Raw genomic sequence first — 17,445 nt, forward strand, 5'->3', positions numbered from 1 at the left:
AAGTTGTTGGAAAACCGTGTGTTGTAAAAGTCATTGAGAGCCTTCAGCTGTTAGAACAGATGATACAAAACCGTACAAATACACACAAAGCAATAAGAAAACAAAAAACATGAAGAGAATACGCCTGTTATAATACATAGGGTGAGTCCCAAATAACACCCTATTCCCTATTTAGTGCACTACTCTTGACCAGAGCCCCATGTAGGGAATAGGGTGCCATTTGGGATGCAAACAGATGCTTTCTGTACACCGAACCAGGGTAGAATGGAGAGAGAGAGATCACTGTTTAACGGAGAGCAGGGCTTGTACTCAAAAGGGTCTCAGAGCACCACAGCTGATCGACAGTCGGTTTTGACGTTTAAGATCAGATAAGCTGTGTGGTTCAAGCCCTGAATGCTGATATCCATGGTATATCAGACCGTATACCACGGGTATGACAAAACATTTATTTTTTAACTGTTGTAATTACGTTGATAATCAGTTTATAATAGCAATAAAGCACCTCAGGGGGTTTGTGGTATATGGCCAATATACCACGGTTAAGGGCTGTATCCAGGCACTCCGCGTTGCGCATTAGAACAGCCCATAGCCGCAAAATATTGGCCATATACCACACCCGCTCGTGCCTGATTGCTTAAAATGAACAACATTATATAGACAAGGGGGACCTGATCCTAGATCAGCACACGTACTCAGAAATGGTCCTGAAATTTGATTTGGAGAGGTCAACTCCTCTACCAGACCGCATCTGAAATTGCACCCTATTCCCTACAGAGGGCACTTCTATTGACCAGGGCCTTTATTGACCAGGGCCGTTTATGGCTCTGGTCAAAAGCAGTACACTATATATAGAATAGGGTGCTTTTTGGGACTCAGGCCAGGATGACCCCAGGAGACGCCATGTTTAAGAACCTCCACGGGAGGTGCAGAGGATCAACACCCCACACTGAGGGAATTACAACACACACACACACTAACTCATGTACACCAACATCCTCACATACACACACCAGCAGAAGCTTGAAACCCTTTCCGCAACACAAATCCAGCGGTGAACCACTTCACAACCATGGCCCTGCGAGCGCAAACACAACCGTCCAGTCCCTCATGTTTAGTACATTCCCTGGGTTCTAGAGCTGCCTGGGGAACAGTAGCCTACAGCACGCAGGGTTGTGTTCCAACCCTACTTCAAAACACCTGATTCTACTAATGATCTGCCCTATCAGGACCCTGGTTGGCTGTATCAGGTGTGTGAATCTAGTGCAGGGCTGGAGCAAAAGCCTACAATACCCAGTAGATCTCCAGGAGAGTTGGTTCTTTATTCTAGTGGGTGTCAAAGCTTGAGAGAGAGAACATACAGGAGGCCCTTTAACCAAGAGGGAGGACATACACAGGAGGTCCTGTTAACCTACCTGGGGGGGGGGGACATACACAGGAGGTCCTGTTAACCAACCTAGCGGGGGGGGGACATACACAGGAGGTCCTGTTAACCAACCTAGTGGGGGGGGCATACACAGGAGGTCCTGTTAACCAACCTAGTGGGGGGGACATACACAGGAGGTCCTGTTAACCAACCTAGTGGGGGGGGGGGGCATACACAGGAGGTCCTGTTAACCAACCTAGTGGGGGGGGGACATACACAGGAGGTCCTGTTAACCAACCTAGCGGGGGGGGGACATACACAGGAGGTCCTGTTAACCAACCTAGTGGGGGGGCATACACAGGAGGTCCTGTTAACCAACCTAGTGGGGGGGGCATACACAGGAGGTCCTGTTAACCAACCTAGTGGGGGGCATACACAGGAGGTCCTGTTAACCAACCTAGTGGGGGGGGCATACACAGGAGGTCCTGTTAACCAACCTAGTGGGGGGAGCATACACAGGAGGTCCTGTTAACCAACCTAGTGGGGGGGGGGGCATACACAGGAGGTCCTGTTAACCAACCTAGCGGGGGGGGGGTCATACACAGGAGGTCCTGTTAACCAACCTAGTGGGGGGAGCATACACAGGAGGTCCTGTTAACCAACCTAGTGGGGGGGGGAACATACACAGGAGGTCCTGTTAACCAACCTAGTGGGGGGGGAACATACACAGGAGGTCCTGTTAACCAACCTAGTGGGGGGGGGGGACATACACAGGAGGTCCTGTTAACCAAGAGGGGGGGGGGAACATACACAGGAGGTCCTGTTAACCAACCTAGTGGGGGGGGGACATACACAGGAGGTCCTGTTAACCAACCTAGTGGGGGGGGGACATACACAGGAGGTCCTGTTAACCAACCTAGTGGGGGGAGCATACACAGGAGGTCCTGTTAACCAACCTAGTGGGGGGGGACATACACAGGAGGTCCTGTTAACCAAGAGGGGGGAACATACACAGGAGGTCCTGTTAACCAACCTAGTGGGGGGGGGGACATACACAGGAGGTCCTGTTAACCAAGGGGGGGGGGGGGACATACACAGGAACATACACAGGGGGTCCTGTTAACCAACCTAGTGGGGGGGGAACATACACAGGAGGTCCTGTTAACCAACCTAGTGGGGGGGGGCATACACAGGAGGTCCTGTTAACCAACCTAGTGGGGGGGGAACATACACAGGAGGTCCTGTTAACCAACCTAGTGGGGGGAGCATACACAGGAGGTCCTGTTAACCAACCTAGTGGGGGGCATACACAGGAGGTCCTGTTAACCAACCTAGTGGGGGGGGGCATACACAGGAGGTCCTGTTAACCAACCTAGCGGGGGGGGAACATACACAGGAGGTCCTGTTAACCAACCTAGTGGGGGGGGGGCATACACAGGAGGTCCTGTTAACCAACCTAGTGGGGGGAGCATACACAGGAGGTCCTGTTAACCAACCTAGTGGGGGGGGAGCATACACAGGAGGTCCTGTTAACCAACCTAGTGGGGGGGCATACACAGGAGGTCCTGTTAACCAACCTAGTGGGGGGGGGAGCATACACAGGAGGTCCTGTTAACCAACCTAGTGGGGGGAGCATACACAGGAGGTCCTGTTAACCAACCTAGTGGGGGGGGGGGGGGGGGACATACACAGGAGGTCCTGTTAACCAACCTAGTGGGGGGAGCATACACAGGAGGTCCTGTTAACCAACCTAGTGGGGGGAGCATACACAGGAGGTCCTGTTAACCAACCTAGTGGGGGGGGGGGGGGGACATACACAGGAGGTCCTGTTAACCAACCTAGTGGGGGGGGGGAACATACACAGGAGGTCCTGTTAACCAACCTAGTGGGGGGGGGACATACACAGGAGGTCCTGTTAACCAACCTAGTGGGGGGGGGACATACACAGGAGGTCCTGTTAACCAACCTAGTGGGGGGGGGGGGGGGGGACATACACAGGAGGTCCTGTTAACCAACCTAGTGGGGGGGGGGGACATACACAGGAGGTCCTGTTAACCAACCTAGTGGGGGGGGGGACATACACAGGAGGTCCTGTTAACCAACCTAGTGGGGGGGGGGGGGACATACACAGGAGGTCCTGTTAACCAACCTAGTGGGGGGGACATACACAGGAGGTCCTGTTAACCAACCTAGTGGGGGGGGAGCATACACAGGGGGTCCTGTTAACCAACCTAGTGGGGGGGGGGAGCATACACAGGAGGTCCTGTTAACCTAGAGGGGGGAATATACAGGAAGAAAAAAGGGAGGTAACATCTGAACTTATCCAAAAAGGAATGCTCATTTCTGTTGCAAAACATGTTCATATGTTGGGCCCAAATGAACACAACCCAAGTTGCTGAGTCTACTGGGTGGGAAGGCTGAGATTGGCCATCAAGGTCACGTTGTAATGTGGTTGACAAACTGTGGGGGGGGGGGGGGACAATACATTTTTTTTAAACTTTTTTTGTTTTCATTTTAGATCATAAAACTATAACAGCTGTATGGAAAGACGAAACGTCTGTGATTCTTTTTTTTTCTTTTTTAAAGACGAGCTATGTACAATAAACTACACCTACTGTAGAACTTTTCCATTTGTCAAAGCATCAGGATGGTACAGACAGGTGTAGTGGCAAGCATCGACACGTTAAGGCCATTTAAAACTACACACAGTAAAGGAAGAGGGGGGAAATTTACAAAAAATAAATAAATAAATCCAACTCTTCTCAAACCCAATCTTAAATCAGCATTTTAATTTCTGCTTCAGGCTCAACTGGGAAGGACCATAGAAACAGATGGGGGGGAACAAGAGACTGTCGTTGCACATCGTCCAGTGACAGGGTGGAGTGAGCGGGAGAGTTTAAAAATCGGCTTCCTCACTAGGTTTTACCACAGTAGTCTTGCTTTCGGATCTCTCAGGTCTGGAGCTAGTCAGTGTTGTAGGTCCTGGCCTCGTGAGGGAAGGGGTTGGGGGGGGGGCGTTACCTGGGGTTACCTGTGCCTGTTGAGGGCGAGTCTGATGGAGTTCTTAACCACCCGTTGGTGGTTACTGCTGGGGAGGGGAGAGGTCACGTCTGGCAACTCCATACTGGGAAGTCTCTGGAGAATGGACACACACACACACACGCACACACGCACACACACACAGACACACAGACACGCATATAATAAGGTTTCAAAATCAACTATTAATTTGAAGACCGCTTTCATGCATTCTTGCTAATAAAAATCAATAAAGTACCTGTGTTCTTGATGTGTCGATAGTTGGAATAGGCATGGCCTTTACCCCTCCAAGACTTTCCTGTTAAGAGAAACAAAACAAAAAAATGTATGAAATGCAATAATCGACTGACATAAAATCTCTGAATAATGTGTGTATTTCTAGAGTTGAGTTGGTGTTCGGAGTGCAGTGGGTTGAAAGGAGAGTACTCACCACGTTCACTCCGTCCCCTTGCTCCTGGCTGTCGCTAGATAAAGGGAACGGCTCCTTGAATGCAGAGTCATCCCCGGACACCAGCTGGAGAGAGAGGGAGAGAAAGTGAGAGACTTGACAACATCATGACCTCATTAACCCGTGCAAAAACGTTTTCCCTCAAAAAGAAAATGTGTATTTATACAGCTCCAGTGAGACAATAGTGAAAAGGGTGATTAATAAGTGCATCGACGACGTCGCCCCCACAGTGACCGTACGTACATATCCCAAACAGAAACAGTGGATTACAGGCAACATCCACACGGACGACTAGAGCTGCTGCTTTCAATGAGTGGGACACTAATCCGGTAGCTGACAGGAAATCCCGTTATGACCTCCGACAAGCCATTAAACAGGCAAAGCGGCGATACAGGACTAAGATTGAATCCCACTACGCTGGCTGACGCTCGGCGGATGTGGCAGGGCTTGCAAACTATCACCAATTACTAAGGGAAAGCCAGCCGCAAGCTGCCCAGCAACGTGAGCCTACCAGAGCCAAATACCAAATGCCGTATGCTCACTTCCAAGGCAAGCAACACTGAGCCATGCACGAGAGAACCTGGACTCGGCCCACACGCTGGACTCGGCTACTGTCTATTATCTATCCTGTTGCCTCGTCACTTTACCTCTTCCTATACGTACATAGCCACTTCCTGTATATAGCCCTGTCGTCGCCCTCTGCTTCCTGTATATAGCCCTGTCGTCGCCCTCTGCTTCCTGTATATAGCCCTGTCGTCGCCCTCTGCTTCCTGTATATAGCCCTGTCGTCGCCCTCTGCTTCCTGTATATAGCCCTGTCGTCGCCCTCTGCTTCCTGTATATAGCCCTGTCGTCGCCCTCTGCTTCCTGTATATAGCCCTGTCGTCGCCCTCTGCTTCCTGTATATAGCCCTGTCGTCGCCCTCTGCTTCCTGTATATAGCCCTGTCGTCGCCCTCTGCTTCCTGTATATAGCCCTGTCGTCGCCCTCTGCTTCCTGTATATAGCCCTGTCGTCACCCTCTGCTTCCTGTATATAGCCCTGTCGTCACCCTCTGCTTCCTGTATATAGCCCTGTCGTCACCCTCTGCTTCCTGTATATAGCCCTGTCGTCACCCTCTGCTTCCTGTATATAGCCCTGTCGTCACCCTCTGCTTCCTGTATATAGCCCTGTCGTCACCCTCTGCTTCCTGTATATAGCCCTGTCGTCACCCTCTGCTTCCTGTATATAGCCCTGTCGTCACCCTCTGCTTCGTGTGTGTGTGTGTGTGTGTGTGTGTGTGTGTGTGTGTATATCCATGTTATTTTTTACTCATTGTTATCCACTTTGTATTTATTCCTCATGTCACTATATTTGATCTTTATCTCTGCATTGTTGGAATAAGAAAGTATTTCACTGTTCGTCTACGAAGCATTTGACAGGATTTAGTCTGGATGTGACATATCCATCCAGGGACCACTCCCCCTCACCAGATCTGCAGGGTCTCGTATCCTCTTGGGGGGTCCGTCCTGTGTGGGGGAGTGAGGTCTCTTGCCTGCAGCGGTGGCTCCGTTCTGGTTCTGCTCGGTCGGGCTGGATGTATCTCTAGAGGAGCCCAGGCAGGGTACAACGCTCCTGCCTACTACTGTAGGAATGGTGCTGCCTGCTGGAGGACTCACCTGCGGGTGAAAAACCCAATGAGTGACTGAACATTCAAGTTGAGTCCTGTGTCAAAATCACAAAGTGGCATTCACAACAACAAAGGACATTTTGTCTTAAAAAAAAAAAAATTGGGTAAATTGGGTATTGTGTGGGGCTGTCGTGGGTATTTCTTGAATCCCGTTAACGGGGAGGGGGGGGTAAAACAGAGGTTCTCACCACTTGGACTCCGTCCCCTTGCTCCCTGCCGTCGCCGGACGGAGGGAACGGCTCCTTGAAGGTCAACACGTCAGCCAGCTGTACACAAAGGACAGAGACAATGAGAGTGTGAGCACCATGACCGGTGCACATCGTTTCTGTTCAAACTGACAGGAGTCATCGTTTTCTACGGGAGCTCTCGCAAACCTGCAATACGTTTCCATGTAGAGGTTCTGTTGAGGAATCTAGACGTAACCGGTGTTTAGGGGGGTCGAGGGAATTCATATTACAATACAAATTCAACTCACCGGCTCTGCACTGTCGCTCAGTCTCTTGGTCTGATCCTCCAGCGTAGGGGAGTGGAGTCTCTTGGATCCGTTCTGGTTCTGCTCTGTCGTGCTGGTACTGCCAGGGAGAGAGAACACGCTCCTACCCACTACTGTAGGAATGGTGCTACCGACTGGGCCAGTTGGGGCAGAGGGCTTGGACTCTAGAGGGAGAGAGGAGGAAAGAGGAGGTTAGGAGAAAGAGAAGGCAAGGGAGAAAGAGACAGAAGAGTGAGAGAAATGAGGGGGGGGGGGGAAAGAGCGAGGGGGGAAGAGAGAGGGAGTGAGAGAAAGGTTGATAACCCAATCAGTCTCCCTTCTCAATCAACCACATTTCAACACTTCTTTAGTGTCATTTTTCACAGCCGTGACTTTCAACAACACTAGTATGTAGACCATGTATATCTGAGAGGAGAGACGAACGCTGGACACTCACTTGATCCAATGACGGGGATGGACAACCCCTTCTCCTGATCGGCCCTGGGTGCAGAGACGTCTGGCACCGAGGAGCTGTTCTCAACAAACAGAGAGGCTGGCAGCTTGGGGGGTGTCAAACTGCACGGGACAGAACAACAAGATAATTGGCTGGCAGCTTGGGGGGTGTCAAACTGCACGGGACAGAACAACAAGATAATTGGCTGGCAGCTTGGGGGGTGTCAAACTGCACGGGACAGAACAATAGGATAATTGGCTGGCAGCTTGGGGGGTGTCAAACTGCACGGGACAGTACAACAAGATAATTGGCTGGCAGCTTGGGGGTGTCAAACTGCATGGGACAGAACAACAAGATAATTGCGTTATTAAGTTAAACATGTTATGATTACCTGAAACAAGGAACATGAAATAATAAAAATACACATTTCATTTATTTTGTCAATTGTGGAAAGAAAACGTATACATCTGTATCTGGGAATAATACATTTTTCAGGAAACAAAATCCTAAATCTTCTAGTGTTAAACGGTACCATTATGTTCAGTAGTGATGCGGTACAAGCATAACCTACATGTGACCTATCTTCTGCTGTAGCCTTGAACTTATTATAAACTGGGTGGCTCGGGTCCTGAATGTTGATTGGCTGACAGCAGTGGTATATCCGACCGTATACCACGGGTATGACAAAACGTATTTTTACTGCTCTAATTACGTTGCTAATCAGTTTATAATAGCAATAAGGCACCTCGGGGGTTTGTGGTGTATGGCCAATATACCACGGTTAAGGGCTGTATCCAGGCACTCCGCATTGCGTCGTGCTTAAGAACAGCCATTAGCCGTGGTATATTGGCCATACAGCACACCCCCTCGTACCTTATCGTTTAATTACACAAGTCTCCCTGGTTCTCTCCCGTTCTACGTGAGGAGTCCCCACCTGTCGTCTGTGTCTGAGGCGGCCGGCCTGGACGGCTTGCAGACGGAGGTGGGAGAGCTGAAGGGAGTCCCGGAGTCAGTGTCTCTGGAACTGTCCAGCTGACTGCCATCGAGAGAGGACCGCTTGGAACTCCCACCGTTGGAGTTACGGTTCAGCTCCACGATGCTCTGTAGGGAGGGGGGGGGGGGAGATGGGTGCGGAGAGGGGAAAGATGGGTGTGGAGATGGGGGAGTGAGGGACAAGGAGAGAAAACTTAAATACAAAGCCAATCACATGGTGATTTGTTCAAATGCATTTCTTAAAATAAATAAATAAATATATATATATATATATCTAAACTACACACGGGCTTTTCTCAATGTAGCTTCCCTCGATATCCCCTCTCCTGGCCCCCTTTTCAAAATGCATTGAGAACAAGGGCCGAGGGGAGGGCCCTTGAAATAGGGTTGAGAAGGAGACAAGGAATGGCAGAAAAGGAATGGCGCTAGAGCCTCTGCCTGAAGAGAGCATCCATCCTACCCTCTTCTTCCTCTGCACCAGCTCAACAGGAAGGTACTGGTGGAGCTGCTTCTTCTTCACGTGTGTCGCTTCGATCTTCATCCCATCCTTCAGCATGTTGATGTTGTTGGCCTGCCTGTAAACTGCAGAAAGGGGTCATGGGGTCATTTAGAGCTCCCTCTACCAGCATAGACAGATGTAAAAGGGATAGTTGACTCAAATTACACATTAGTTTCCTTAGCATATAAGCAGTTCTACGGACACAATTTGACAGCAATTCATGCTTTGGTTTAGTTTCCCTGGCACTGTTACCACATGCTAACGTTTTAGCATTTGTGGCACAAATCGCATTCAAGTCATGGGACCGCTATTAGCATTTTTCATATTCAAATCATCCAAAATAATCTAGAATTGATTGTGAAGCTCAACGAAATCACTTACAGATGATTCGAACATGAGGCGCCAAAAATGCTAATATCAGCCCCATGACTTGAATGGGATTTGCGCCACAAATGCTAATATCAGCCCCATGACTTGAATGGGATTTGCGCCACAAATGCTAATATCAGCCCCATGACTTGAATGGGATTTGCGCCACAAATGCTAATATCAGCCCCATGACTTGAATGGGATTTGTGCCACAAATGCTAATATCAGCCCCATGACTTGAATGGGATTTGTGCCACAAATGCTAATATCAGCCCCATGACTTGAATGGGATTTGCGCCACAAATGCTAATATCAGCCCCATGACTTGAATGGGATTTGTGCCACAAATGCTAAAACGTGAGCATGTGGAAACAGTGCTGGGGAAACGAAACCAAAGCATGGACCGTTGTCAGCAGTCTGTTACAGCCGAAGGAAACCAATAGGCCATTCTGTAATTTGGGTGAACGAACCGTGCGAGTGTATGTGTGGTATTACCTGTATCTGTGAAGGACTGGATGTCGTAGGTCAGGTCGATGTTGACGCTCTCTGCGTTCTCCACTTTCTTGAAGATGATCCCAATGAACCACATGGAGACAAACTCGTTCCTGTTGGAAGACAACACGGGGCGGCAGGGTAGCCTAGTGGTTAGAGTGTTGGACTAGTAACCGGAAGGTGGCAAGTTCAAATCCCCGGTACAAATCTGTCGTTCTGCACCTGACCAAGCAGTTAACCCACTGTTCTTAGGCCGTCATTGAAAATAAGAATTTGTTCTTAACTGACTTGCCTAGTAAAATTAAAAACACAAATATTAGCTGAGTACATGGATAAAACTGGATCCTGTTGGAAGACCCACCACTAACATCAGCTGGGTATATTTGTCTGACATTTACCAAACATCTAAAAATGCTTCAATCTGATCATTCAAGACAGACAAGATCCAAATCGTCTCCCATGTGCTCCCTAGTGGTAGCTTGGGTCAGTTCGCCCTGTGGGGTGTCTCACTAAAAAACAAAAACCCTTGACTGCTTTGCACTAGCACTTTTCTCCGACGAGCACCAACTTTGCTTGTCGCTACTTTGAGGAAAAACGTAATTACTATGACTAAGATGTCGTCGTCTCACCTAAGCTACCTTAAGATCGATACAATAACTAAGTCGCTATGGATAAGAGTGTTCGCTAAATTACAAAATATTTATGTAAAAATGCTAACTAGCGTTAGCGTAACGAAGCAGATCCACATAGCCTTCCAGTCATTGTGCTAATTCTAGTTAGCAATTGCGCCTGCGCTAATTAGCAATTTCCTTCAAACTGCACGCAAAATGATATTCACGAGTTCATCTGACTCTGCGTCAGTAGATAAAGGGCCTCAGTTCCAAAACCTCAAAGTATTCCATTAAGTGAAATATCCACCGACGCAGGGCACAAGGCCATGCAATATAAACTCGCTCAGTGCAAAAAGGTTTTTAAAAAAGGTTTCCGTCTTGTGCCCTAATGAACACAACCCCAATGCCTTCAAAGTTCAAAGGTGTGGAGCCTAAAGACTCACTCGCTACAGCTCTCCTTGTTCCCGGGGAAGGATGTGGGGTTGACGTGTGCCAGGGTGATGTACTCATTCCTCTCCAGGTTCCCCACCAGGACACGGATCTTAGACTCCACCAGACCAATCCTAGAGGGAGAGGAACAGACAGGAGGTTCATAACATGTCAGAGACATATCTTTAGATTTGGGCCACCTTTTAGAATGGACGCCTTGTTAGCGCCTTTGAGCATTCCATTTATCCAGTCATGACGAGAACTTGGAATATTGTACAAAGCACTGTTTTATGTTTCTGAAAATGTTGTGAACGGCTATTTGTCAACATTATGCCTTCAGAAAGTATTCACACTCCTTGACTTTACAGCATGAATTTAAAATGGATTAAAATGATATTTTGTGCAACTGGCCTACACACAAGACCCATAATGTCTAAGTGAAATGACGTTTCTTTAAAATGTTTACAAATTAAAAGGGAAGTTTTCCAATGCCTCGCAAAGAAGGGCACCTATTGGTAGATCTGTTTTTTTTTAAAGCAGAAATTGAATATCCCTTTGAGAATGGTGAAGTAATTATACTTTGGATGGTGTGTCAAAACACCCAGTCAGAATAAACTAAAACAAGGCAAATATACACTCGTTTACCAAGAAAGACACGGAATGTTCCCGAGTGGCCTTACAGTGAAATTGTCTTGAAAATCTATGGCAAGACTTAAACAATGGCTGTATACATTTTTTTAAAAGGGCAAGTCAGTTAAGAACAAATTCTTATTTTCAATGACGGCCTAGAAACAGTGGGTTAACTGCCTGTTCAGGGGCAGAACGACAGATTTGTACCTTGTCGGCTCGGGGGTTCGAACTTGGCAGGCTACCTGCTGGTTACTAGTCCAACGCTCTAACCACTATGCTACCCTGCCGCCCCAGAGGATGATATAGCAATGACCAACAAACCAACTTGACAGAGCTTGAAGAATGTTAAAAATTGTACAATCCCGGTGCGCATAGCTCTTTGAGACTTACCCAGAAAGACTCACAGCTGTAAATAGCAACCAGGGGTGATTCTAACGTATTGACACTGGGGAGCAAATACATAGTGGCATGAAAAAGCATTTGCTCCCTTTCTGATTCCCTCTATTTTTGTATATTTGTGATACTGAATGTTATAAGATCTTCAACCAAAACATAATATTATTTAAAAGGGAACCTGAGTTTACAAATAACCCCCCCCCAAATATATTTATTTATTAAATTTACAAAATTGTGCAATGCAAATCACCGGTGTGAAAAAGTAATTGCCCCCTTACAATGACAGCAACCAAATGTTTCCTGTAGTTGTTGATCAGTATCTCACGTCGCTGTGGAGGAATTTTGGCCAACTCTTCCATGCAGAACTGGTTTAACTCAGCAACATTTGTGGGTTGTCAAGCCTGAAATGCTCGTTCCAAGTCCTGCCACAACATCTCAATTGGGATTAGATCTGGAATTTGACTAGGCCATTCCAAAACCTCAAATTTGATGCTTTTTAGCCAATTTCATGTAGTCGTGATTGTGTGTTTTCGATCATTGCACAAACCAGATGTGCTCCAGCTCACAGACGGATGGCCTGATATTCTCCTGTAGAATTCTCTGATACAGAGCAGAATTCATGGATCCTTTTATTAAAGCAAGTCGTCCAGGTCCTGAGGTAGCAAAGTATGCCCAAACCATCACACTACCACCACAATGCTTGATCGTTGGTATGAGGTCCTTACTGTGGAATGCAGGGTTTGGTTTTCGCCAGACACAATAGAACCCATCTCATCCAGCAAGTTAACTCAAGTTTGGCAAAAAGAACACCTGGAAGCACCTGGATGATCATCAAGACTCTAGGAAGAATGTTCTATGGACAGGTGAGTCAAAAGTATAATGTTTTTGGACGACATGGGTCACATTGTGCCTGGCAAAAAACAAAAAAAAACAATTCAGGCCCTGCAAAATGGTAATTATTCGTCTACCTCCTCATGCCTTTTGCGCACAATGTATATAGACTCTTTTTTGTACTGTTTTATTGACTTGTTAATTGTTTACTCCATGTGTAACTCGGTGTTGTTTTCTGTTCACACTGCTATGACTTATCTTGGCCAGGTCGCAGTTGTAAATGAGAACGTGTTCTCAACTAGCCCACCCGGTTAAATAAAGGTGTTCTCAACTAGCCCACCCGGTTAAATAAAGGGGTTCTCAACTAGCCCACCCGGTTAAATAAAGGGGTTCTCAACTAGCCCACCCGGTTAAATAAAGGTGTTCTCAACTAGCCCACCCGGTTAAATAAAGGTGTTCTCAACTAGCCCACCCGGTTAAATAAAGGTGTTCTCAACTAGCCCACCCGGTTAAATAAAGGGGTTCTCAACTAGCCCACCCGGTTAAATAAAGGTGTTCTCAACTAGCCCACCCGGTTAAATAAAGGTGTTCTCAACTAGCCCACCCGGTTAAATAAAGGGGTTCTCAACTAGCCCACCCGGTTAAATAAAGGGGTTCTCAACTAGCCCACCCGGTTAAATAAAGGGGTTCTCAACTAGCCCACCCGGTTAAATAAAGGGGTTCTCAACAAGCCCACCCGGTTAAATAAAGGGGTTCTCAACTAGCCCACCCGGTTAAATAAAGGTGTTCTCAACTAGCCCACCCGGTTAAATAAAGGTGTTCTCAACTAGCCCACCCGGTTAAATAAAGGTGTTCTCAACTAGCCCACCCGGTTAAATAAAGGGGTTCTCAACAAGCCCACCCGGTTAAATAAAGGTGTTCTCAACTAGCCCACCCGGTTAAATAAAGGTGTTCTCAACTAGCCCACCCGGTTAAATAAAGGTGTTCTCAACTAGCCCACCCGGTTAAATAAAGGGGTTCTCAACAAGCCCACCCGGTTAAATAAAGGTGTTCTCAACTAGCCCACCCGGTTAAATAAAGGTGAAATAAAAGGCCCAATGCCTTCCATCTTTGAGGACAAGCATTTCCATCGTCAAAGCAGTCGCTCGACCATCTCGTCAATTTAATAGAAAAGCTTTGCTTTTACCCGTTTGACTCGTTTGCCCGTATGGTAAAATGCCCGGGGTAAAATAAACAGATATTTTGTAGGACCTTAGGGGCGCCACATTCCCCTGTAAAACAAAACACTTACCATTCTAACTGGTTTTCTTCTGTGGATGCACTGGCAGTCAGAACAATATAATGCCTGTTAAAGACAAAAACACATTGGCATGCAAATAAACACCAACTATTTCAACATTCATAACCAATTAAAGTTTTAAAACATTAAAAATATATAAATGCGTACTTGTACTTCAGGAAAAAGTTGGGTGGCTGGAACAGTTTGGACCAGTCGGTTTTCCCCTGAAGGATGTCATCTGTAACACTGAGACCTGTTGGTGGGACACATTTAGTCATCTCCTGTGGACAGATGCATGTAACAGAGGATGGTATCATACCGTCAACAGAATGTGGGATGCAACGATTAACGAGGAACTTCCTCCCGGTTGCGCCCCCCTCACGGATCATTTGGACAAATCAGGACTTCACATCTTTTGGATTTCAGAAGTAGAAGGGACATTTGGCCATTGCTTTCCTGAGAGAGTCTCTATTTAGGGGGGGGGGGGGGGGGGGAGAATTCTCTAGGCTGGTTAGGGTCTCCTCTCATACAGATACCCCCAGAACATAATCAAACATCTGACACAATTACACAAGATTCTACTTCTAGGTTTCCCAGATGAGACATTTAGAATGACCACCACCATGTTCTGTCAACAGAGTCATACAGGACCACTATACAGAATTAGCACAAAGCCTTCCTCACTGCACGGTGTAATAAGAGGATGTGAAAGAAAGCGTTTGAGGAATCCTGCTGCAAACAGAGAGAGAAATATTGATTTATTTTTTCACCATTTAGCCGACACATTTATCCAAAGCGACTCGCAGTCACATCTGCCTACATGTTTATGTATTGGTGGCCTGAACCAGGATCAGTTGTGTACTTTTAGCTCATAATGAACACAATAATATGGACAGAGGGATGGTGGGGGGGGACCTGATCCTAGATCAGCCAGGTTAGGGTCAGGAGTTAGGTACCCACCGTATTTGAACTCCTCGCTCATGATGGTGCGTGTGGAAGAGGAGACGTTGTAGGTAGAGTTCTGCTGGGGGTAGGCTGGCGTGATGATGGGCATCAGGTGGTACCGGTCGGACGGATTCACCTGGAGACGGGTGGAGAGGAGAGTTGACACAGGGCAAGAGCAGCTTCATCTCCCACAGACACACACACAGCATCTTCAAAATAAGCATTTCATCAATTTGTTTTGTTCATTCCATATATTTCTTGCGGGATTTGTGCAACTTGAACAAACACACAAACAGCAGACACCTACTCGTGGATCCCAAACAGGTAGATTCAGATTGCTGTCTTCAGGCTGTTTCAAAAGCACAGGATTTGGCCATTCCCTGCAGAACAGATTGAGTGAATTGATAGCCTTTCAAAACAATGGAGATTTCAAAGCAACAATGTTTCTTTATCATAGCGGGTCATCGACTATACAGGCTACCCATATCATCATCACCACCCATTGAAACTAATCAGGGCCCACATCATCATCACCCATTTAAACTAATCATCACCCATTTAAACTAATCAGAGCCCATATCATCATCACCCATTTAAACTCAGAGCCCATACACACAGTGCCTCAGATTAGTGCTGATCTAGAGTCAGGTGTCCCTTATACATTGTGATTTAAAAAAAGGCACAATCCTAGATGAGTTCTCCTGCTCTGAGATGCTTTGTGAGTCCTGGATGTGGAATGTAAATTGAGGGTATGGGGCTCCTTGTGTACCATTTGGAGAAGACGAGGAAGAACTTGTGTACGAGAGTGGCGGCCACAGCGTTGGGGTAGAGCTGGCAGGTCCTGGCTACCAGCATGGCCCAGGAGACTCCACCCAGGAAGCCCAACATGTTGGAGTAGATCCCACGGCCTAGGGACAGGGAGGGGGGGATCATATGCCATTTGCTAGATGCTTTATTGCAAAGCAACTAACATTCACGTGTGCATAAAATGTGTTAACAAAATGGGTCATATTCAGTAGGTTCAAAACAGAAAAGACCAGTCAGAAAAGACCAGTCAAAAGGCCAGCCAGAAAAGGGGAAGTACAAAAAAAGCTACATTTAGTTTCCCAGTCTTAAAATATATCTAGAAATGTTACGCGTGCCTCAATGAACACGTCACACAGTGTCCCACAGCACATCACACAGCGCGTCCCCGGTCACACAGGGCTCCACAGTAGAGTGCTGTATCCGGTTAGGTACAGTTACAGGGTCAACTGTCTGCAATGGTGGTTATAATAGATGTATAGAGTGGTCCTCTGTAACTCAGCTGGTTATAATAGATGTATAGAGTGGTCCTCTAACTCAGCTGGTTATAATAGATGTAACATAGGACCACTCTATACTGGTTATAATAGATTTATACAGTGACTTTCTCAGCCCATGGAGTCACAGCTGTTTACATAGTAAGCAGGGAAACTCACCTCATCCACCACCAATGTGTAGCATCCACCCCAGTGATGCACGCTCACCACACATCAGCTATCAGCGGAGAGGTGAGGAGTGATGCATGCCAATTAGGAATGAGGTGGATTATTTGGTGGCCACGATGGGAATTTAGCCATGACCCCGGGGTGAACACCCCTACCCATACGATAAGTGCCATGGGAGTTTTAGTGACCACAGAGTCAGGACACCCATCCCGAAAGATGGCACCCTACACAGGGCAACGTCCCCTTCACCGCCCTGAGATCTTCTTAGACCAGAGGGAAGAGTTCCCCCTATTGGCTCTCCGACAACACATCCAGCAGCTTCTGGTCTCCCATCCAGACCGACCCTGCTTAGCTTCAGAGGCAAGCCAGCAGTGGGATGCAGGGTGGTATGCTCTTGCAATGCTAGGGTAGTGTGTTCCATTCTCAAGACCACCCGTACATAAAATGTATGAACCCATTACTTTAAGACACTTTGGATAAAAGAGTCTTGCTAAATATCATACATTACAGCCTATAATATTAAATGACAACAATATCCTAAATTATTAAAATGGTAGATATAAAATGACAAATATATGACATTCTATTCTAGGTGCTGACTCACGTTTGGCCCACAGCTTGATGGCCCTCAGGGTTAGTCTGAAGTTCTCCTTGTTTGGTACCAAGTACAGGATCTCATCTGTCACTCTGCAGCCTGGAGGAGGAGGAGAGAGAAGAAATCACTAGTCTCAGAAAAGTCTAATTGCTCACAACAAGAGTAAAGGGAGGGATGTTAGTTCCACACTGATGTCATTCCAAAGCTGGTGCTGTAGTTGGGTAACAGAGTTTAACATGACTACAGGTATGGTGTTATACTATAACAGAGTTTAACCTGGCTACAGGTATGGTGTTATACTATAACAGAGTTTAACCTGGCTACAGGTATGGTGTTATACTATAACAGAGTTTAACCTGGCTACAGGTATGGTGTTATACTATAACAGAGTTTAACATGGCTACAGGTATGGTGTTATACTATAACAGAGTTTAACCTGACTACAGGTATGGTGTTATACTATAA

The 17,445-nt window shown here is 47.0% G+C and overlaps 1 protein-coding gene across 1 annotated transcript; it reads right to left on the reverse strand.

Annotated features, from left to right (window-relative positions):
* Nucleotides 1-3,477: 3,477 nt before the first annotated feature.
* On the reverse strand, nucleotides 3,478-17,074 carry LOC135529174 (poly(A) polymerase gamma-like). The gene is made up of 17 exons (XM_064958037.1): nucleotides 16,990-17,074; nucleotides 15,686-15,824; nucleotides 15,224-15,296; nucleotides 14,932-15,052; nucleotides 14,140-14,224; nucleotides 13,984-14,037; nucleotides 10,850-10,969; nucleotides 9,799-9,908; nucleotides 8,896-9,017; nucleotides 8,377-8,543; nucleotides 7,446-7,564; nucleotides 6,992-7,173; nucleotides 6,705-6,782; nucleotides 6,317-6,505; nucleotides 4,833-4,916; nucleotides 4,641-4,700; nucleotides 3,478-4,498 (listed from the first exon to the last, which is right to left on the reverse strand). Exons 2-17 carry the CDS (start codon nucleotides 15,802-15,804, stop codon nucleotides 4,391-4,393), a joined length of 1,791 nt encoding a protein of 596 aa, XP_064814109.1. The 5' UTR covers nucleotides 15,805-15,824; nucleotides 16,990-17,074; the 3' UTR covers nucleotides 3,478-4,390.
* Between the last annotated feature and the right edge of the window lie 371 nt (nucleotides 17,075-17,445).

This window comes from Oncorhynchus masou, unplaced genomic scaffold, assembly GCF_036934945.1.
Source record: "Oncorhynchus masou masou isolate Uvic2021 unplaced genomic scaffold, UVic_Omas_1.1 unplaced_scaffold_1111, whole genome shotgun sequence".
NCBI classification, from domain to species: Eukaryota; Metazoa; Chordata; class Actinopteri; order Salmoniformes; family Salmonidae; genus Oncorhynchus; species Oncorhynchus masou.